This window comes from Alligator sinensis, unplaced genomic scaffold, assembly GCF_000455745.1.
Source record: "Alligator sinensis unplaced genomic scaffold, ASM45574v1 scaffold199_1, whole genome shotgun sequence".
Lineage (NCBI taxonomy): Eukaryota > Metazoa > Chordata > Crocodylia > Alligatoridae > Alligator > Alligator sinensis.
The window spans coordinates 1800156-1822719 of record NW_005842008.1 but is presented as its reverse complement, the minus strand read 5'-3'; the positions used below and the strand labels follow the sequence as shown (position 1 = coordinate 1822719).

At 43.6% G+C, this 22564-nt stretch overlaps 1 protein-coding gene across 3 annotated transcripts in view; it reads right to left on the bottom strand.

The window, feature by feature from the left end:
• FNBP1L (formin binding protein 1 like) overlaps positions 1-22564 on the bottom strand; it is a 76255-nt gene that overhangs the window by 46740 nt on the left and 6951 nt on the right. The window contains exon 1 of one of the 3 annotated variants that reach the window (XM_025201916.1): positions 9140-9244. The exons of the other annotated variants lie outside the window; for them this stretch is intronic. Within the exon in view, the coding sequence (XP_025057701.1) occupies positions 9140-9244 (105 nt within the window). Of the gene's footprint in view, positions 1-9139; positions 9245-22564 lie in introns of those variants that run through there. 3 annotated transcript variants of the gene reach the window in all.

Genomic DNA, 22564 nt, shown 5'->3' with positions numbered 1-22564 from the left:
AAAGAGTGAATTCCAACTCGAGAGGTAGCAGTTCAGTATTATCCATGATGCTGCAGAGAATAAAACAAGCTTTTACTAGCTAGTGGCACTTTACTTTTTAAAATAAAAATATTTTCTATGTAAAATCATTCTCAATTTCAAACTTTCCACTTTTCAAGTGCCTTTAACAAGATTTGCAGGAGTATTGGTTGTAACTGTATTGGTCTAAGGACACAGGCAGACAAACTTCTTTGTGTAAATGTGATATCTTTTATTAGACCAACTGAGTAGTTGGGAAAAAGTTCTTGTCAAGCTTTTGGGCACAAGCACCCTTCTTCAGGCATAGGCAGTCTCTGATGTTCTGATATCTCCAAGGAATGAAAGAAGCTAAAAGGGCAACATGATGTCAGTGAGAATGTAAATAGGTGAAATAAGGAATAATACAATGGGGAGAGATAGGAAAGGAGGGGAGAAAAGGGAGACTACTGTAGTTGAGTTCTCCAAGATAGAAAAGAGGCAGTCTGTGAAAAAGTAAATAGCTGGAAATTAGGAAGACAAAGGGTAGAAAAGGAAGGAAGGGCAGGAAAAAGAGTAAACAAGATTTGTTTTGAAGATCAAGTTGTCAGTGTGCCATTTCCTTTTTGAGGTGGTGATTGCTGGGTACTTAAGTGAAGAGGTCTGGGGCAGAAGCTTAAAACAGGAAGCTGAAAGGCAGAAGAGACTCTAGCAGAGATAAGTGAAGATTCCTGAACCTGAACTCAGCATCCTCCACACTGAAACTGAATCTCAATTTACTGTAGCATAAGCCTTGAATGCCAATCAAGAGAAAAAGACAGAAAAACAGAAGGCTCAGCAGAGAATGCCACAGCATCAGCAAAAATCCTTCCCTTTCCAGGAGCTATCAGCCTACCTTATGATGTACTTGCCACCCACTGAACAATAGGCCTCATTTTCTTTCTGGCAATTTACAGCTCTTCAGTTTATCCCACGACAATTGTTTATATTATTTGAGTACACACCTGCAATTACTCAGGTCCAGATTTTTTAAAAGTGCCTAACTTAAATCATGCTTAAAACTTTTACTGATATTGTAAGCTGGGGCCCAGGCACTCTGTAATGGAGAAGTACCAAACTCTGTGGCAAAAGCACTTACATTTTGCGGTAATGCTAATTTATAAATGTACTCTGTTACCAAGAAATATTGCTTTTCCCATTCCCATCGCAACAAAAAAAAACAACTCATGCCACACACAGCTATGGGTTACAGCTGAAAACAGTATAGGCATAACATTATTTGATGAGTATTTACTAGCATGATTACTTGCAAGGATGTCTTTGGTGATGCTCAGCTCAGATCCTACACTGCTGTCCAAGCAACTGCAACTTAATTCAGAGCCTCCTTCCAATCGCATCAGTGAAGGAAGGTGCTTGTAGCAATTTTAAAAAACATTTTCCTGACTTTTCAATCCTTAGCTACTGCACTGTCCATAGATTCTAGGGTCCTTTCTGATTTTCTCATCTGACCTCTTTCAAAACACTAGGCAGAAAACTCATCCCAGCAATCTCTGAGTCAAGCACGTATTTTTGTATCTTTGAGAAAAAAACTTTTACCTATCTTTAGGTGAAGACTTTAAAGTAAAAGAGGATCTACCACGTTGCTGTACAAGTTGTTCCACTGCTTAGTTACTCTTGGAGATCAAAGAAATCATGCCTTACTCTAAACAAAACTTTTCTGACTTCCATTTGCAACTACTGAATCTTATCTTTTTCTGATAGATTAAGGAACCGGATATAACAAAAAACATCTTTTCCCTCTACAATTAAATGTAGGGCATGATCAAACCACGTCAATCTTCTTTTGGATAAACTAAATAGAATGCATTTCTTAAGTTTCTCCATCAAAAGACAGGTTTCCCAGACCCAGCCTTATTCTTGCAGTTCTATTCTTAACTCTTTCCAATTTTTCAGCCTTCTTATTGAAGCAGAATTGGACAACATATTCCAATAATAGTCTTACAAAAAGCCACAGAGAGGTAATGCCATCTTCCTACTTCTACTTGATGTTTCCCTGCAATATTGCACTAATCCTCTTTCCTATAGCATCATATCAGGAGTTCATGTTCAATTAGTTATCTGCCATGACTCTAAAGATTTTTTCCAGTGTCATTAAATGTATACAGCCTTCACTTGTGTGACCTACATTCTTCCTAGATTTATGATTGAATTTGTCTGTGTAAAATCATATGCAGCTCAAATGGACCACCTTCACAAGTGATCCAGGGTGATCTGGCTGACTGACCTGCATCTCTCATTATTTACTTTCCAGAGTTTGACCTCTACGAATTTTATCAATAACTATTTCATATTTTCTTCCAGATATCTGATAACATATGAACAAAACTGAGTCAAGAAAAACATCTCTGTGGACCCCAAATGAAACATCCATAGTGGATGTCAACTTTTGCGATTTATCAATTGGTCAGTTTTAATCCATTTACTATGAACTACACTGATTTTGTGCAGTACTAATTTTCCTTAATTAAAGGAGATTGTCAGGCAGAAGTATAAGTCAAGTTCTTATAGAAATGTAAGTGCCTTGTATACATCAAGTGACCTTTATCAACTAACCTTGCTTGTCATCGAACAAATCGATTTAGTTTAATAAGACATATTTTCAACAGAACTGGTTATGCTATTAGCCTTTAATTCTTTACTGACTTGATCCCATATCAGTCTTTATTTTACCAGCTTATAGTTATTCAGGTCCTTCTGTCTTCCCTTTTGAAATACTGACACAACATTAGCTTTTTTCCAGTTCTTTGTTCTCCAGGCTGCCTAGTTTGCCAGCCCAAACTTCCAAGTCAGGAAGGGGAAGATTGCAAGCAAGATTCCAGCTCTTGCTTCCTAACTCAGCACAGAGAGCTTTCACTATGATCCAATGAACCCACCCATGTGGAGAAAGATGAAAAACCTTAAGCAGCTTCAAGCATAGGGGCAGGCAATTATTTCAGGTGAAAGGCTGCTTACTGAGTTTTGGCAAGTCATCAAGGGCCACGTGACAGGCAGCCAGGGGCAGACAAATATTAATTTTCTAAATGTTTTAGGGGCCCCATGAGCCAGATAGAATGGCCTGGCGGGCTGCATCTGGCCCGCAGGTCACATTTTGCCCAGCCCTGTAGCAGCTCCTTAGCAAGCAAGGAGAGAAAATACTAGTTTCGTGAGTATGGCAAATGTTCATTCAACGACAGAAATGCTGCATTTCATGGCATCTTAGGGAAAAATGCCTAAGTATGCAATTACAGAATCATGAAGTCTGTGGGACCCCAAATGAAATGAATGGAGCCCATCTCAAGGCTCCTGCATCAGGTTTTCTGCAAAGAACAGCCAGATGGCACTGAACTGGTTCACTTTCAATTCAGGTTCGTCATATTCTTACATAAGGATTAAAAATAAATATATATACTTTAATACAATCAAAGGACTGTGCCCTGCAGTCTGACCCAAGGAGATGCATTCAACAACTGAGGAATTGCAGATTATGCTAATAAACTCTATACTAGTACAAATTAGGAGTTACAACACCATACTTCACACCTGGCTTTATTCTTATCAAACTATTTCTTCTGAGGAAAGATGAACTACTGAAACTGTTCAGTAAATGTTTGTGGAGAGGATAAAATTATGCAGCCATTTTGATATCAACTCTTAAAGTCCAAATTCTTTACCAGATGATTTTATGGAAGCCAACTCTCTCCAGGTATGTTTGTTTTAAGCTTGCAACATTTTGTGAAGCACTGTCAAGTCTGCCACAATCACAGATTTAAAATATAGATTGCAAATGGATCTCTGAGATGTAAACAAAATATTAATAATATAGTAAAATATGTTGTACCTTCGTTTTTTTCTTAGTACCCTGCAGGACAGATTAGGCTATGATTAAAATTAATATAATGCATTCTAATTAAAATTTAATCTATTGTAATGATACATTTCCATTTTCTTGCTCTTTGAATCCCCTTCTAATTGTTTTTCCATCTTCTTTATCTTTTCTATCCTATTCTAAATGCTTCTGTATTTGACTAATTGCTTTATTATTTTTCTCTCTTCCTGCCTGTTTATTTTCATAATTACAATTTGGTATTCTGAGCCCTCTTTTGTGCAGTAAGCCACTTTTGATGGAGCTAGCTGGATGTTTTCTGTTTGGAACATGTTGAGTATTTTATAGCCGAAACTCAACTAAGGATTGTATTTATAGAACAGGGAGAAAGTAATTTTGTCTCTTGTTTTCTAGGAACTTTGATTTGTAGGCTCAAAACACTCATCAGCAAATTGTACATTTATCTCTGGAAAGCAGCGCAAGTACTGTTGTTCATGCTAAATTCAGTTCCCAAAACTGGACATTATGACTGATTCTGAAGTACCAATAAGGTAGAAATGGATTTCTTGCCACAGGTGTCTTCTATTATGTTATCTGAGTTAAACAGAAGCAAACAGCAGGGATACAGAAGATAATTGGTAATGGATGGATAAAAATGGTGGGAAGTAGGTAAAACACAAAAAACTAACTGGAAGAGAGTTTAGTACAAATGAAATGAAAAAATTAGCAGCATCTGATGACATGCAAATACTAATTTCAGACAGATAATTAAACTCAGATTCAATGCGACAAGTCAAAATATTTTAAAGAAAAAAAACTTGCGTATGCACATACACCGTGAAATAAAATGTTGTTTTCATATAAGGAATCAAACATTCCTATACCTTATGATGTACGATGCTTACATCTGTGTAATAATAAACTACATAAATCCCAAGCAAGTTAGGAAATATTTAAGAGGCTGCTGAAAGCACAGTCATCCCCACCTCTGTGGCTCATGGGACAGGTATTAGCTTGCAAGAAGAAGGTTGAAAGCCATAGCTTTAGTTCAGCTGGAAACCAGCTACTGAAGAAGACTAACTTATCAGAGCTTTTGCAGAAAAGGTAGAGCTGGCAGGAAAGGACTGCCTTGTTTGGCTACCAAAAGTTGAACCGATGCAGTGGAAGCACTTGTTTTCTTCGTACTTTTCAGAGTATAGGTGGGGCACAGCCCTGTCTGAAGACTAAGCCCATAAGGGGTGTAAGAGTTTGTCCAGTTTTTATATTGGACTTTGACTAGCCTGGAAGGGGTGCAACTCTTCTGGGATAAACACAGAAAATTTAGGTCATATCACCTTGAAAAATGTAGCTTGAGAAGATCAGCTGAAAGACCAGGAGGAGGCTGCAGGAAGTAACACACACTGACTTGCCAGAAAAGGGTGCAATCACAATTTGGCTTGCATCTGGAAAGTTAACTGAGACACTACCATCTTCCTAAGTCTGCAGACAGATCCCCTTGTCTCTCTTCTACTGCTTTCCATAGCTGCAGTGGATTGAAGATTGACTAGTCTTGTCAGATTTTGCTTCTGCAACTGAGAACCCAGTATGCAACAGTGAAACTGAAAACTAGGTCAAGTGCTCTGCCCTATAACAATAACGACAGTTTTAACCTGATCTAATAGCAGGACTGTTCCAAAACTAAAAGGTAAGGAATTATTGCAATACCCTCAATTCTCCAGATGGATATCTCTATCTTCCCCTCTTTTCCAGCAGTGAGAGGGGATTAAGAGGCTTGAAAGTTTTCAGACCCCTATTCAATTTAAGTCCTTAAAGATCAGAGACTAGCAACTTGGTATGAATTCTAGCACAAATATCTTAGCCCTTTCTAGCAATTTGGGGCAGGATTTGGCTTCTCACATAGGCGCTGCTCCTGGACCACAAAGGCCATCATTTCCCTAATGACTAATTGTGAGAGTGAGAATACTGATGTGTAGGTAGGTTCATATTAATGGGTTTATTATCCTTTTAAAAGTGAGATTTTATAAATCCAGGGTGGGAGGGGGAACCTGGGACTTAAACTACAAGGCTAAATGTAGAGTGCCCTGCTAAAGAAAATGGAAAGAGACTGCATAAAGATCTGAAAGAGGAGAGAGAGGGGAAAAATACAAGTAGATGACTCTTCAATAATGCACTGTAATCTAGTCTGAGAAAGTAGAGTGAAGTGAGAGAGAAAGATATGGAGCTAGCAAGAGAGACTCATGAAGTACATTTAGAACAAGAGCCGTAATAATACTACCCGACAAATTTATTCCTAGAGAGTAGGCAATCCTAACAAAATGTTCTCATTCATGTTTGAGGAACCCAGAAACAGGTGCAGTAAGTACCACAGAAAAGCCCATCAGGAAATTAATAATTCTGTCTTCAGAGCAGGGTTTAGCTAGCCCAGTTATTCAGGGGGCTGCAGTGTCAAAAATACTCTGATGTGTGTTGTGGTCTTTAGTTCTTTGCAACAGAACAGTTGATCCATTTTTTCTTTTGTAATGCAAAACAAGTGAAAGCTAATAGCTGGTGTTTTCCAAGGGGTTCTTTGAGTCTAATGAGGTGTACCTCGAGTCTAAAAAAGGTGAGAACCAGTGGTTCTTCTCTTTTTTTTAATAAAAAAGTCATGGGAGCTTAGATACTAATCATGAGAAGACAAAACTACTGAATCACCATTCAATAAGCAAGTACCCTACTGTCACAACCCAAAAGGTGTGATTTTTATTTGTGTGCGCTTCGGCACTGCTAAATTGTCCCCGCTAAATTGCAGCTTCCTTGCACGGTGGAGTTTTCTGCTGCAAAAGAGAACCCCGGTGCAAGGGAGAATTTCCCGCCAATTTGGAGCTTGTTTTGCAGGGTACATTTCTTTGCTGCAGAGAGGGGATGCTCGTTGCAAAGAGTTCCCGCCATTGGTATGCTAATTCGAGTCCCATTATTGGCTAGTTCTAAATTATTCACACGTGGCGGCTAGTGATTGGCTTGGTAGCCGTATAAGAGGTTTGAGTGGTTTCCGCCCAAGTTGGAGGACTCCACGAACAAGGGAGGAGGAGACTTCACGCTGTGTGAAGATCTCTAAGCGCTGCGGATCCTCACGGACCCAGTGCATTTGAAGCAGGCAACGGAGATCTGATCAATCTCTAGCCTCTCCCCGTCGCCGATAGAATTCCTAGACGTACCCCTCCCGTGCGCTACGAACCGAACCCACAGAGCCTAGCAAACTGTGTGGATGAGTGAACGGAAGAACCCACGGGGCCTGACAAACTTCGTGTGAGCCCTTACGATCGGCCTCAGAGCTCTTCTACCCGGGTTCAAGTCCTGCAGGTTTATTTTCCCGTCGCTGAAACCCTTTGCGACGTACCCTCGTATTTTCATCTTCCCGTCGCCAGAACCCTATGCGACGTACCCTCGTGTTCTGCAGGTTCGAGTTTTTGTTTTCTTTTCTCTTTCTGTAACTGCAACTTAATCAAGCTTTCCAGCCTACACCATTGCCATCTCGGTGTAAGTAAACAATCTTATAAACTACGGATACACGTCCGTGCCTAATTCCAGAGCGAAGGCCTTCCCTCTCCGCCCCCACGTGTCCGGGCTGCTGGCCACAGCCCGCGTGCAGCGCGAAAAAGGGCTCGGGGCGCTCCCGGCCCGACACCTACATCTTACTGAGACTCGAGTCCTGTGGAAATATAGAATGTGATAATGGAATTACAGACTGTACCCTAATGCATCTGCACAAGGAGACTGAATTCCCAAGGGGCCTCAATACTGATATTTTTAAACAGCTGACTGACTGACCCTTGCAACATTACCACATTTACTTGAATCCAAGACATGGTATTTTCTTCCATTCAAAATGCAGCGGGGGGACGACACCATCATCTTGGATTCAAGTACAGGGCTGTGCCAGGACCAGAGCTGCTGCTGCTGCCTGGCTGGGGCCAGGATGGCTTATGTTGCAAAGGAGTGCAGAAGAAATCGTATGGTAAAGGGGGAAGAAGTGGGGGTGGGTATACACAGTACCAGGGGGTGGAAGATGGAAGGGAACATGAGGAAAACCATATAGTAGCAAGGCAGCTACTGTAGCTGCATCTCCGGGTCTGGTCCTGACTTGGGCCAGGGACCAGAGCTGCTGCTGCTGCTGCTAGGATGGACCAAAGCCAAAGTCATCATGTACTCCATGCCCTGGGCCAGAAATAGAGCCAGAACCACCAAATAGGGTAAATGATTGCAGGAAGGAGCAGGTGGTAAAGGCAGCAAATGGCTGGGGGGGAGAGTATAGGCCCTGGGGGGTGGCAAAGGGCAGGAGTTGGGCTGCCTAACCCCTGCCACAATGGCACACATTTAAAATGACCCTCCAAATAATTAGGTTCTGTGCATGGAAAATTATAACAAATATATAATTTTCTACGTACAGAATCTAATTATTGAGTTGTCTTAAATTCAAAGTCATTTTGGATTTGGGCAAATACAATAATGTTCTTAGCAGTTTTTGTAATTTCCTAGGCTCTAAATAAAATAAACTATACAAATTGGTGCAGTTGGGACCTTTCTATTCCCCACAGTGATATATCACTTGTGCTCTAGTATAGTAAGATATAGCATCAGTAGGTTACCATCCTTTGCGGATCAGTATTAAAGGGAGATGGTACAGTGTGCCAGTAGATTTCACACACATTCTCTGAAAGCAGAGAATATCTTGGGCTGCATTTCAGGCTCTAGGAGGGGATTGGAATCTACTGACGAATTTACAGAGCTTAAAGACAGAAGAGACCAAATCACTTAGTCTGAACTCTAGTATATTGTAAAGGACTGAATTTTACCCAGCTACCTTTGAACTGAGCCAAACAGCTGCTTTCACAAAAGCATCCAGAAAGGTAGCCAGTCTTAACTGTCTGCTGATGTCTTCAAATCCACACTTCATGTGGCACTTTTTTAATGGTTAGCCACCCTATCTGTTAACGTTCTTATTACTCATTTTAATTTGTCTGGCCATTAGCTCTTGTACTCACTGGGTACATCTACACAAGATTTTTTACTGTCCAGTAAACTAATCTACTGTGCAGTAAAGCTTCACCATCTATACATGCACAGCATTTACTGCTCAGTGAATCAGTTTACTGCACGGTTGGCTACTACCTGTATATACAGGTAGTAAAGCAAATTGCTCCTGGTCAGCCCAGGCTGCAGGGAGCAGAGGAACTGTTTCCTCCCCCAGGCAGCTGCCTGCCTCTCAGCCCCCTGCCCCGGTCAGCAGAAGGAGGGTGGTCTTACCTGCCCTGAATGTTCTTGGCACCTGGCTCCTTCAGCTGGGCAGCGCACAGGGCTGCAGCTGGAGTGTGTGATCTTGCCACAGGCCCTCCTAGTCCAACCCCACATGTTCTTCCTGGAAAGAAAAGGGCATTGGGAAAGTCCCACCTGCCCAGAATGCCTGTTTCCAGGAGGAGTAAGCAAGGTCAGACTGGTAAAGACAGTGGAAAAGGTGTGCACTCCAGCTACAGCCACTTCCCAGCTGCCTCCACAGGAGGCACACAAGGCAGTTCCACCTGGCCACAATGGCACCCACAATGCAGCACCCCTGAAAGGGTCTCACAGCACCCCAGTTGAGAACCAATGCAGTAGACTGGTGTAAATACGCATCTAGGAGAATAGTTTCCATACATTCTCAACCTTCTAGTATGAGCTACCTTTATCAAGGTAATGAAACAAACCAAGCGGACTCCAATTGAAATTCTGACTCGCATTACTGGGTGAAGTTACTAATTAACATTACTGTGCAGATGGCTGCACTAGCAAGTACATACTCTTACCTATTACAGTGTAAGCCTCTTAAGATAGACTAATCAGACAAAGCCTGATTTGTCTAGCTTATCCCACAACGTTCATTTTAAGTAGATGGAGTTTCCTAAGCAGGCAGTTACTTTCAGAAAAGGAGGCTGAAAAGACGAGAGAAATTTAGCATTTTTATTGGATTTCCTAGTGTTTGCCAGCTGAAGGTAAAATAAGCAAGACTGACCTGTAGGGTTTTATAGACTGTTGATTTTGAAAAGGAATTAAATCCTCCAAAATTTATGAGATACGATAACACAGTCCTAACTGCTTCTTTGGAGCCATTTTACAGCCTGGTGTGGAAACAGCTACACAATTAGACTATCCACTATAGAATTCAGTTATTGCTTAGGGAAGCTTTTTGGAAAATATCCTATGCTGATTTTGAAAGTTTTAACTGTACAAAAATGCAAAAGATGATGGACTACACATCGAGGACTAACTGTTCAACAGACTTTTTCAAATTTGCATTAAACTACATAAGAAAGTGAACCCAATATCCTACCCCCCCCCCCCCAAGAGCCTTATCCAGTTTCACAGAATCATAGAAATCATAAAAAATTAGAGTTGGAAGGGACTGGAGGTCATTTAGTGTCTGGAGGTCATTCAGTCCAAACCCCTGCTCAAAGCAGGACCATCTCCCTGAACAGACTCGCGAAGTGGGTGGACCTCAACCTGATGTCGTTTAATACGGAGAAATGTAAAGCACTCCATCTAGGGAGAAATAATCCACAATACACTTTTATGCTTGGCAGTGCTACGCTGGCTAGCACCACATCTGAGCAAGACCTGGGTATCATGACAGACAACAAAATGAACATGAGCCACCAATGCGATGCTGTAGCTGGCAGAGCTAATCAAACACTGGCATGTATCTACCAAGACATCTCAAGCAAGGCTAAAGATGTCATCCTCCCTCTCTACTCAGCCTTGGTGAGACTGCAGCTGGTGTTCTGCATCCAGTTCTTGGTGCTGCACTTCAGGAAGGATGTCAAGAAGCGAGAGAGTCCAAAGCAGGGCCACGTGCATGATTAGAGGCCTAGAGACCAGGACATGCGAGGAGAGGCCGACAGACTTGGGACTGTTCAGCCTGGAGGAGAGAAGACTCAGAGGGGACTTGGTGGCAACCTATAAGTATATCAAGGGTGTACATCAGGGCCTGGGGAAGCATCTGTTCACCAAGGCCCCCCAGGGGAGGACAAGAAATAATGGGCAAAAGCTGATTGAGGATCGCTTCAGGCTAGACATAAGGAGACACTTCTTTACAAGTAGAGTGTTGAGGGTTTGGAACAGGCTCCCCACAGATCTTGTACAGTCATCTACCCTAGTGATCTTCAAAAAGCATCTTGATGCCCACCTTGCTGACCCCAGCAGTCTTTCCTGCGCAAGTGCAGGGGGTCTGAACCTGATGATGTGCAAGGTCCCTTCCAGCCCCTAACAACCATGAAACTATGAAATTATATCACACCACTGAAGGCTTTGTCTAGCCATGTCTTAAAAACCTCCAAGGCTGAAGATTCCACCAACTCTCTGGGTAACCTGTTCCAGTGTTTTACCTGTTCCCAATGAGAAACTTCTTTCTAATATCCAACCCAAACTTCCCTTAATGCAACTGGAGCCCATTGCTCCTTGTTCTGTTATCTGCCACCACTGAGAACAGTTTACCAAGTTGCTTACGGCCATCAGAACATCTGACAAAAAAATAACATGCCGAGGTGCAGTCTGACATTCAGGAAACCCAGTGGACCAAAAGAAATATTTTTTTACTTGACAAACTTGTGGAAGTTAAAGAAATCATGCTTAGAGACTACTCCAAGAACTAGCAAACACCATTCAGATGATTTTTTTCAAAAATACTCTGTGCTGGCCTTATTCTTTGCCTCCCAAAAGAAATGTTAGGGTCTTCAATGGGAGCAGACTAGTCAGTATGAATCCTCTGGAACTGGCATAACAGGGCAGTTCTACACCCTTGATGTCAGCACATGAGGCAGAAGCCATAGCAGGCTACCAGCAGCAATGGCTGGGCAGGCTGCACAACACCTGCTATTTTGCATTCCTCCCACCCCTACAATTTGGTGCCTATATCGCCCCACCTTAGTTAATCCATTGCTTTAGAAAAAAACAAGTTAAAAAAAAATAACAGTCATTACCAAAGGTCTAACCCAGGGGTGGGCAAAATGTGGCCCATGGGCCAGATGCAGCCCACCAGACCATTCTATCTGGCCCACAGGGCCCTTAAAAATGTAGAAAATTAATATTTATCTGCCCCTGGCTGCCTGTCATGCAGCCCTCAGTGTCTTGCCAAAACTCAGTAAGTGGCCCTCTGCCCGAAATAACTGCCTGCCCCTGGTCTAATCAGACCTCAGCCTAATGGTCCATCAGCCAACAGGCACACAAGAGTGTTCTGACCAGCACTGTATCAGATGTTTATTAAGTCTCCAGCCTGAATGGTCAGGTACCCCCTTTTTAAAGATGCGTTGACTGGAGCAGTGATTCTCACACAGGGTGCTGTGACCCTAGGCTGCCTTGAGATCCTTTCAAGGATGCCATGAGGTGTCATACAATGTTAGCATTGTTAGATTTACAAATATGATTCATACGATAATAAACCCAGAGATTTCGAACAGAAATCCATTGCTGCAGTCTCTTTTGAGTTCACTGCAGCAGAAAAAACTGCTCTACTATTTTTCTACAGGCAAAAAAAAAAAAAAAATCAAAAACTGAGAGCTGGCATTTTCCAAGGTTTGCTGTGAATCTATCCAAGGGTGCCTCAGGTCAGAAAAAGTTGAGAACCACTGGACTAGGGGTGCTCTACCCCTGGACCCATAGTCCATGTCATCCAGCCCACAGGGCTCCCCACAGGTCTGGAAATTTGGTGGTGGGAGAGTGGTGACACCTCTTCCTTACTACCAAATTTCTAGATCCATGGGGAGCCCTAGGCCCAGCATGCAGGGCTGGACGGAAGTGGTGTCGTGCCCCTGGACCCAATAATGGCATGCAGAAGGCTGGAACGGGGAAAGGCTAGGTCTCCAGAACAGAATCCCAGTGCACAGGGGGCTTGAGGAGACAGCGCCAGGCCTCCAGAACCCAATCCCACCACGCTGGGATGGGAGGGGGCACTGTCAGGCTCCTGGGGACCAATCCAGAGTGTGGGGCCTAGTGGGGGCAGTGCCAGGCTGCAGGGATCCAATCCCAGTGCCCAGTCCCGGAGGAGGGTACAGTGCCAGGCCCCAGGGCCCCATCTGGGCATGTGGGGCTCAACCCAGCCTGTGGACTGGCCCCACCCCACTCATCTGGCCCATGGGGCCAAAAGGTTGAGTACCACTAGACTAGAGGCAGGTCTTCAGCATAAGTCTGGAACAGGGCTCCAAATCAGGGCTCCGAAGCATGATGCCTTAATTATTATACCACTGCTTCCCAGCACTTCGTGAAAAGTACCACCCCAAATAAAAAAAGAAAAATTTTAAAACTCACTTATTTTCCATTGTCTCAGTTTATTCTGGTTTCTCTGTCACTCACTGAAGTTAACAATAAGAAAAACTATCACAAAGGAACAATAAAACATGTTCACTTGTTATGACAGCAAGAAGCTCTACCACCACAACATGCATTTTCTCCTGCTGGCTCATCAGAACAAGTTTCTTGCATTTAGTTGTCTACACGATTAAAATGTCAGAAAAGTTCCAGGAAAGTTTTTGCTAACTGATGGTAAAAAGTAGCATTCAGGGCTGCACAAGTGCCATGTAAATAAGGCAATTATATCATGCTTTTTTATCCAAGCAAAGCTCTATACACACCTATTTGTCTACTTATTTCAACTTAGATGTGGTAACAATTAGTCACTCTCCTAGTAGTGCACAGACACCTACTATGACAATGTTACTCCCTTAGTCACACGGCTCTTGATCAGCCACACAACTTCCACTACTGTCACTGGCCCAGGGCAAGGTGTGTCCCTTTACAATCAGATTTCTCATCAAGCTGCAAAAATGGTACAAGTTAAATGTAGGTTAAGCTCTAGGCAGTGACCCTTTAAGCAAATGTGAGATTCTTCAAAAGCAATTTACTTGAATGTTGTGGATCAACAGTAAAAAAACAACTTTCAGGGCACAATTCTGTGCTGAAATAAAACGATACTCAGATATTACATGCACTTCAGCATTAGGCTATGTAACTAAGCACTGCAATCAAGCTTTAGATATATCCCAAGAAAAATAATATGTATATTTAGAGAACCAGCTTCTGAATTATTGGTTTTAGAAATATTTTTGTAGTTTCTCAAACAAAAGCAGAGCTCAGCCTCTACTGTAATAATTTTAAAAAAAGAATGTTGAACTAATTTTGACTCCAAATGCTCTAAAATCCTTGAGCTTACTCAGAATATCAGAAATGTATTGTGCCTTGTAAAATACAGAGTATAGTTATAGTTAAGTGATCTTAATGTAGGTATTGAGCAAGGATTTTAGAACATACCTGGGGCTCAGATCATGGCCTCTCACACCCCTCAGTCATTTTGCACCAGTCCCAGTTAGAAGATAGCATGCATGTACCCTGTGAAGCTATATGGATCTTTCCTACCCCAGGACAAACCCACATCTGCAATTTTTAACTATTCTTTCAACGTTTCCCACAGGATTCCTTCCAACACTATACTTTCACTTACCCACCACTGAATTCACAAGCCACTCTGGCATCCCACCTCACTACTGACAATCCTCATGGCACAATTGCTCCTAAGCACTAATGCTAACAGTGCACAGAATTCAGCATCAAAATGAGTCATGCAGGATCTCATCTGCTTCTCTGTTACAAGCACATACCAGGGGAAGGGCAGGAAGACAACTGACCTCCTAGGTTTCCTTACATTTGATATCACTGGTTTTCCAAATTACTGCAGCTAATCCCTCTACCACTCAAAGTAGGCCTTGTGCCTACTCCCAACTCACCTCAGTAAGAGCGGATCAGACAGACTGCATGCACAGCAACAACCTGGCCCCCACATCAGCTCTACACCGCCCGCCTGTGAAGCGTCCTGCCACCCACTGGGCATGCAGAAGGGCTGGGGCAGCTCTGCTTTGGACTGCTTTTCTAGACAGCCCAGGTGGCAGCAGTAGCTGTCCCCAGCCCCACAGTACTGGCGGGGACCTGCGCACAGCCATGACCCGCCCTGCGCCTGCTGTGGACTCACCTGCTCATGCTGAACAGCTGCAGCAGCACTGGTGGGGCAAAAGTGTGCTTGGCACAGGAGAAAAGCAGCCCCCTCCCCTCCCCCTACTGCTGTCCAGCGCCTCCTGCAGCAGCTGCAGAGCCCACTCTGGGCTGCCCTGCAGCTCCACCGCTGTCACCGCCATCTCCGGACTGCCCAGTGGGGCGGTGGGGCCAGTGCACAGGAGCCACAGGGCAGCCCAGCATGGGCTCAGCATGGCTGCTGCAGGAAGCACCGGGCAGAGGTGAGGGAAAGGGGCTGCTTTCCCCCCACACTGAGCCAGCACTGCTGCAGCTGTTCAGCATGAGCAGGTGAGTCCACAGCAGGTGCAGAGCGGGGGAGGGCTGCCCGCAGGACCCCACCAGTACTGCGGGGCTGGGGCCAACAGGGGCAGCAGCCGGAAGGAGCTGCTGCTGCCTGGGCTGCTTAGAAAGGTAGTCCAGCTGTGGAGCCACTCCAGCCCCACTGTGTGCCCAGGGGGCAGCAGGACGTGTCAGGGTGGGATGCTGCCTGGACCACACGGGACTGAGGGACCCGCCATGAGCCAGACAAAGCCCCTCCGCAGCCCAGATCCAGCCCGCGGGGGCTGTATTTTGCCCACCCCTGAGGAATGACAGGGCAACTTTACCTCTCTATTACAGTTTTTGTCAACAAATAAAACATCTTAATTTCTCAGTAATTTGTGGACTTCCACGCCTGTACACAAAACGATTCAGATTCATGAACAATAGCCTGACACAATTAGAAGTCAAAGTTAGACTAAAAGTACTGTTAACTAAATTAGTCTCTGGCCTCAATCCTGAGCAAACTTGTCTCCAAATTAGTGTAGAAGTTGCTCATCGCCTTACAGGAGAGAGGCCCATATTGGCTCAGGTTTGGTAACTAATAAACTATCAGTTATATGAGTTTATTTAGCTCTCTGAACACCTTATTTGGACCTCAAGTTCGTTAATTTATCTACTGTAGACTGAATAAAAATGAACATTCCAGTGACTTGTCTCTCCAACAACTCATTCCTTTTATGAGGTGAAGAGATTTTCTTTTATTGTCCCATCTGCGATTATTTTCTTTAACAGCCTAAAGAAAGCAATTTAAATATGTAGAAACCCACCCACCACTTTCTTTTCTCAGTTCCAATGCATTGTCATCTTTACGAAAAAGCAGCCAGTGTTATATCCACATTCTGCCTTTTCTCTTTTCACTTGATTTTAAAACCTAATCCATATCTGGTTCGCTCTGACTAATTACAAAAAGCTAGATGCTACCTCTCTTCTTGGACACTGCCTTCAATAGAAACAATGTCTCACAAAAAATGATGATGAAATCTTTCTGAACTCATTGTTTTTAAAAAGTGGTTTTTAATATGTAAAGTCACTGGATGAGGTATTTAAATTAAAAACAGATGTCTCTGTTGGCATCACAAGAACTGTGGAATTTTTCAGTATTTAACAAGTCAGATAGCCAACAATAAAATGTAATATGATTCTTCAGTATGTCAATTGTTTCAGTTTTTAAATTGGAAAACAGAAAGTATCTAGCAAAATCTACTTGTACCTTCACCAAATCTAGTTCTACCTTCATCATAAATCTGTACAAGAGAAATACTAAAATTATTCAAAGCATTTGTTTGATATACAGACAGCATCTTTGCAAAACTGAATAAATATAAAGAAGCAGAACATGATGGAGAATGAAAGACCCCCCTCCCATCTTCATAATTCTCTCAAAAATACAATATAATAAAAGAAGTGATCAGATGATGTAATCCAATTGGGTTGGCTGAAGGTTTAAAGCATACAGTATTTTCTAACAAAGACAAAATAATTTGTATAAGGTACATGTAGTATTGGAGTGATATTATAGCCATGATGGTCCAGGCATTATGCAAGGGGCAAGGATTTTCATGGGGTGTGTAAACAAAAGCTACATTCATGTTTAATGTATTGGAAATACACATTTCTACATTGTCATGATCACTGATCTATGCACCCCCACTTTCAGCTACATATACAAACTCCAGGTTCAAAATAGCTCAGTTCTGATTTTTCTAGAATGACTTATAGCAGCTTTAGGAGGGCACTGTGTTCAAAACGCCACGCATTTGCATTTTCTCAGACCTACATTTTGCGTATTGGCTTCTATGCCATCCGGGAGAACACAAAACAACAGCAGACTCTCCCTATACCCAAAAAAGGATGTTTGTGCCCAAAAGCTTGCAAAAAACAATTTTTCCAACTATTTAGTTGATTTAATAAAATATATCACATTTTAATAAAAGATATCACATTTGTCTGCTTTGAGTTCAACAAGTATTTTCTACATCTGCAACACAAGTCTGTCAAAGGCATACAAATCCATTGGCAGCTAATCAGTACCAAGCACCAGGTAAATAGAATGCAGTTAAGCAGACCAGCAAACAAGGAACAATAGGGTCACATATGCAGTAGCAGCACTAAGCTATTACATGTCCATTTTTAATTTTATGTTGCGTTCCCGAGGGCCCTCTTTCTCAACTTACACAGGTTGAAATCATCACCCGTTATTTTCTGCTGTTATTCTCCTAACTTAAAATAAGAGAACTACAAGACGTGTTCCCAAATACCGTAAACCACAGACCAGTGATTCAATTAATCTAAATATTGAAATTATAGTTTTGTATATAAGAAAAGAAGTGTGCCTGCCATTTCTTGGTCTCCTCCTCTCATCATTTCCCACAGAGTCCCTTTCTATTCTCTTCTTGTCCCTTTTTGTTGTCTCTCCACTGCCCATCTACCCCCACACTTCATTTCTTTCATTGCTCCTTTAAATCCCTTTTATGCTGCTTGATTCTCTCTTCCTGCTTCCTCTCCTGACTCCCTAGTGAGAGGATAGAATTGCCTGCTCTTTGAGCAGGTGATAAAATATATGCCTTAATCAAGGAGTACTTACCCAAGAGAACCAAATTAATAGCAACATTTTGAAAATGCATTCAAATCTATGCCTAATGCAAAAAATCTCAGAATTTGTTGCTCTACTGACAACCATCAAAATATTCTGTTACTGTAGTAAACTGTTAGTAATTTTCCTGTTTACAGAATTTTCAGTAAAAGCATATTACATGATAATGGCTGAATAACTATTTCTTTGTTATAATGTTGTTTCATAGTCAATCTCTGCAACCACGCTGGAGAGTAATTCACAAAACAGAGTATATTTTCCTAAAAACCTACCATGCCATGATAGTATACTGACAGTGTTTCAGTTGGTTAAATACAAATCAAGGGATCTTGTAAAATCTAAACAGCCTCTACTCAACAGATACAGCTCTACTTTTACTTGCCTTATTTATTTATTACACCCATGTTTTATGTTTGTTCTGATATATTTTGTATTCTCTTCAGCATCAACTAATTCATATATAGTCCTTACATCCAACGTTTTAAGAGGGAAATATATGCTGCTCCCATCTGTACTCTGGACTCACTTCTAGAAAGTCTCAAGAAATGGAAGGAGCAACAATAAAAAAATATATAGTTTAGGATTAAAGTAAATGCTTGATCTCTATTTCTGTAATCACAGAATGAACTTTAAGCAACAATAGCTCCAAAAAAATGTTAAGCATGGAACCACTATAAAATCTCATCTTACTGTCCTCTGAATACCGTCAGATTACAGCAAGGCTTCCAATCGCACATCCATTGCTCTGTTAGGCTAGGGACAGAAATTACACATAAACCAGTTTAAATGATCAGAAACCAGTTTAAACCTGTAACAGAATAGAAATTCAGTGCACATAAACCGCTTTCAAAATGGCCGATACTGGTTTAAAATAAACCTGGTTGAACGTAGTATCAACCTTAGAAGATTTAGGTCAAACTGGTTTACGGAACTTCCGTCCCAGACCCCTTCCTGGTTTAAATTAACAGTCCTCCAGCATCCCAGGATGCTTTGCAGCCCTGGGCTGGGCTGGGCTGTCTGCTCTAGCAGAGCAGGGTTGGCCCCACCCCTCTCCTCCATAGCTGGAGCATTATCACTGCTCCAGCTGGCTGAGCAGGGAAACCCTGCTGCAGATTGCCCCTCGCTGGTCCAACAGCAGGAGAGGGGGGCATGGCCAGATGCTGGTAACCCCTCCCGCAAGGTGTTACTTGAGAAATGAGAGCAGGCACATGGCCAGACCCCAGCCCTGGGCCCAAGGGGAAGTGGGGAGGGAGGGGGAAATCACAGAGAAAAAGGGCTGGCAGGGACCTCGCAGAGGTGCTCTAGTGTCTAGTCCAGCCCCTGCCTGAGCCCGGGCCAGACCCTATGGTACAAGCATTAGAGTCTAAAGAGCAGAGAGTTTGCTTGCCAGGCAGCTCTGTATTGCTGGGGGGAAAAGTCACCAAGGGCTTCCTGTGGCCAGTTTTCCCCTCCTTCCCCACAGAGGGGCTCAGCACTGCACCCCTCCAACCATGAGCACTGAGGCAGCACCGCACAGAGCCCACCCCCAACCCTGTGGTGGCAGGGGAAGGGGAAGAGGAGGAGGGGAAGACCCCTACCTGCCTCAGCAGCTCTGTTACAGCCCAGCTTGGCCTGGGCATGGGGAGCCAAGAGCAATCCGGATGCACAGTTCCCATGGCCCCAGCCTGAGCCACAGGCAGCTGGGAATGGCCCTGCTCCCACAGCCCAGCCCAACCCTGCCATCTGACCCCCTTTCCCAGGGCTGGGGCTGGCCCACAGGTGCTGCTGAGGGCAGGCACAGAGGGACCAGGATGGGCTATGGGGACAGGGCCCTTCCCAGCTGGCTGCGGCTCGGGCTGGGGCCGTGGGAGCTGTGTGCCTGGATTGCTCCCGGCTCTCCGCACCCGGGCTGGGCCAGGCTGTCAGAGCCGCTGCAGTGGGCAGAGCTCCCCCTCTCCTCCTCCTCCCCTGCTGCACGTGGGGGTGGGCGGGCTCTCTGTGGCATTGCCTCAGGGCTCAGGGCTGGAGAGGCACAGAGCTGCGCTCCATTGTGGGGAAGGAGGGGAAAACCAGCCACAGGAAGCCCTTGATGGCCTTTTTCCCCAGTAATACAGAGCCCCCCCTGGTGAGCAAACCCTCTGCTCTTTAGACTCTAGTGCTTGTATTGAAAGGGTCTGGCCAGGACTCAGGCAGGGGCTGGGCTGGACTAGACACTAGGACACCTGTGGAGGTTCCTGCCAGCCCTGCTCCTCTATGATTTCCCCCTCCCTCCCTTCGTCTCAGGCCCAGGAGTGGGATCTGGCTATGCCGCCGCTGTCGCTGCTTGACCCTTCAGTGCCAACCAGGGATTGGGGTCTGGCCATGCTCCTCTACCACAAAAGCCTGGCAAGGGCTTCTTCCCACCTCCCCCTCCAGTCACACCCAGGCTGGGGTCCCTACAGGCCAGGGTGGAGGTTTAATCCCCTCCCCAATCATACTCAGGCTGCCAGGGCCTGGCCACACCCTCCCTTCAGCTCAGCTTCCCTGCAGAAGGGAAGGAAGGGCTCTCTCTAGCCCCTCCACCCAGCTTCTAGCCTCAGCCACTGCAGGCAAGTGGCTGCATTACAGAAGTGAATGCCTCTTCACTTGCTTGTCAGTTCAATCTATGCAGGTTAAACTAACCTGCAAAAATTGAATCAATTCAGGCTCAGGCTTTTTTTTTTTAATGTCCATACTTAGCCTTAGTGTCTTGTAATGTAAAGTGAGCTGAGGCCTATCTTTATATTATGTGCCACATTAAAACTGACAGACTTTCTTCACCAGGAAAAAAATCCTTTCTAGGCAAGAAAGCATTTAAATCCAACTCCCCTACTTTACAGCATCCATTTTGGGTAAGCTGCAAGAGGCAGAGAGGAGGATGGAGGGAGCGGCAGAGGCTGCAGGGGTGGGGCAGGCAATGAGGGATAGAGCTGAAGGAAGCAAGAGAGAGCAGAGGCTAGGGGAGGACAGGGGCTGCAAGAGGCAGGCAGAGGGGGACATAGCAGATGCAGATACAATTCCAACCCAGAGCCCCAGTAAGCACTGAAGTCAGAGCCACAGCAGCTGCCTCCCCACTTTCCCTCCCCACCTTGTACTCAAGTACAAGAGGTAAGCACCTTTTCCATATTGAATGGGAAAGGGGGAAACCTTTTCCTGATTTGAATAAATTCTCTAATAATCTGGAACCTGTGGTTTTAAATGGAACATAGAAGGCAGTATCATGCTGGATACCGAGAAAGATATTTGGCATGATATAAATAGCCACATCACTTCCTCTTTCTGAATATATTCAAAATGAGATCCTGAATCACTGCTACTAAATCCCCAGACAAAATATATTTAAAGAAATGGAAGCAGGGAGATTGTCCTATGGTCAGTTTACTAGACAAAAGAACCTGGAGTTGCAATACCAGCTCTCCCACTAACATTATATGCAGGGCTCAAATTACAATCTGACTCCTTAGGGGAGTCTGCGGCAGTGGCAGCCAGAAGCTGGAAGGAGCTGCCGCTGCTGAAGCTGCTTAGAAAAGTGCAGGGTGGACTGGGGGCTCTTGTTTCTTATGGGGGGCTCAACCCACCCCCCACATTTAGAACCCCGATTATATGGCCTTGGGGAAAAAAGTGAAGTGACTTGTCCATCTATAAAAGAATATACTGCTCAACTGAATCATAGGGATTTTCTAAGGATTAATACATATTTGTACACCACTTCGAAGCTGTCAAAAATTATAGACTGGGAGCTCAAGGTATTTCTAAAATACATTTCAAAAAGTTTATAAGAAGCACAAAGGTCTTTATTAGAATTTTATATGAATAAAAATCTCCTGTTCTCAATTAATACCAAATAAGGTTGTTCCTATCTTGTTTTTTAAGTTTCAAGATGATATTTTCTATTTATCAAAGGTTTCCTTTGGTCAGGAATGATTTTTTTAGCATTACAATCTTCAGAGTGGCTACAAGTTGATCACTTGTTCAGTGTCATGTCAGGTTGCCAAATTTAATTTCTATTTCCTAGTTAAAGCTCATTCTTCCTAAGTGTTTTAAAGTATTATTTATCTAGAAACAGGAATAGGCAACCTCCATATGGAAAACTTAACAGGTTTAACAACTATGTCTGAGCTTCTGCTGGCTAAGAAACAGGTTTTTCAGTATTTGTTTTTGCATTATTAGAAAGCACAAAGGATAGGAAAATGAAGAATTCTTTAACGGACATGCTGAGGTTTGAGAAATGATGTTCTCATACCTCCACTTGCCAAATTGAATGAAACATCTGGCAGAATCTGAGGCAAGAGAACTGTCAGTTACCAGGTGCAAACATCTTTCATCTTATTCAGTTAGCAACATTTCAAAAGCTCCTTTCCCCATAACAATGGTCTTGTTATGCAAACTTCATGTTTCAGAATGATGCAGGGTCCCCAAGAAGTTTGACAAGTGTCTCTCATTTTCCAGGCTCCTTTACCATAAGCCAACTTTCACTGTTTTCTGAATATTATAATTTGGTCCTTGGGAAGAGCCACCTGATACCCTGAAGATGTAAAGAAAGAATACTGTTAACCAGGGGCAAATTGGGGGGGGGGAGAAGGGGATACAGTGGCATAGATGAACCTCACTTTTGGGAGTAGCACAGGGGATTTTTTCTTCTACGTGCATAAATCAGATAAAAATCCAATCTCTGTCCCCCTGCTCTCAGTACCCCTGCCTTCCCCACCTTCCTCAGCTGCAACAGTGCT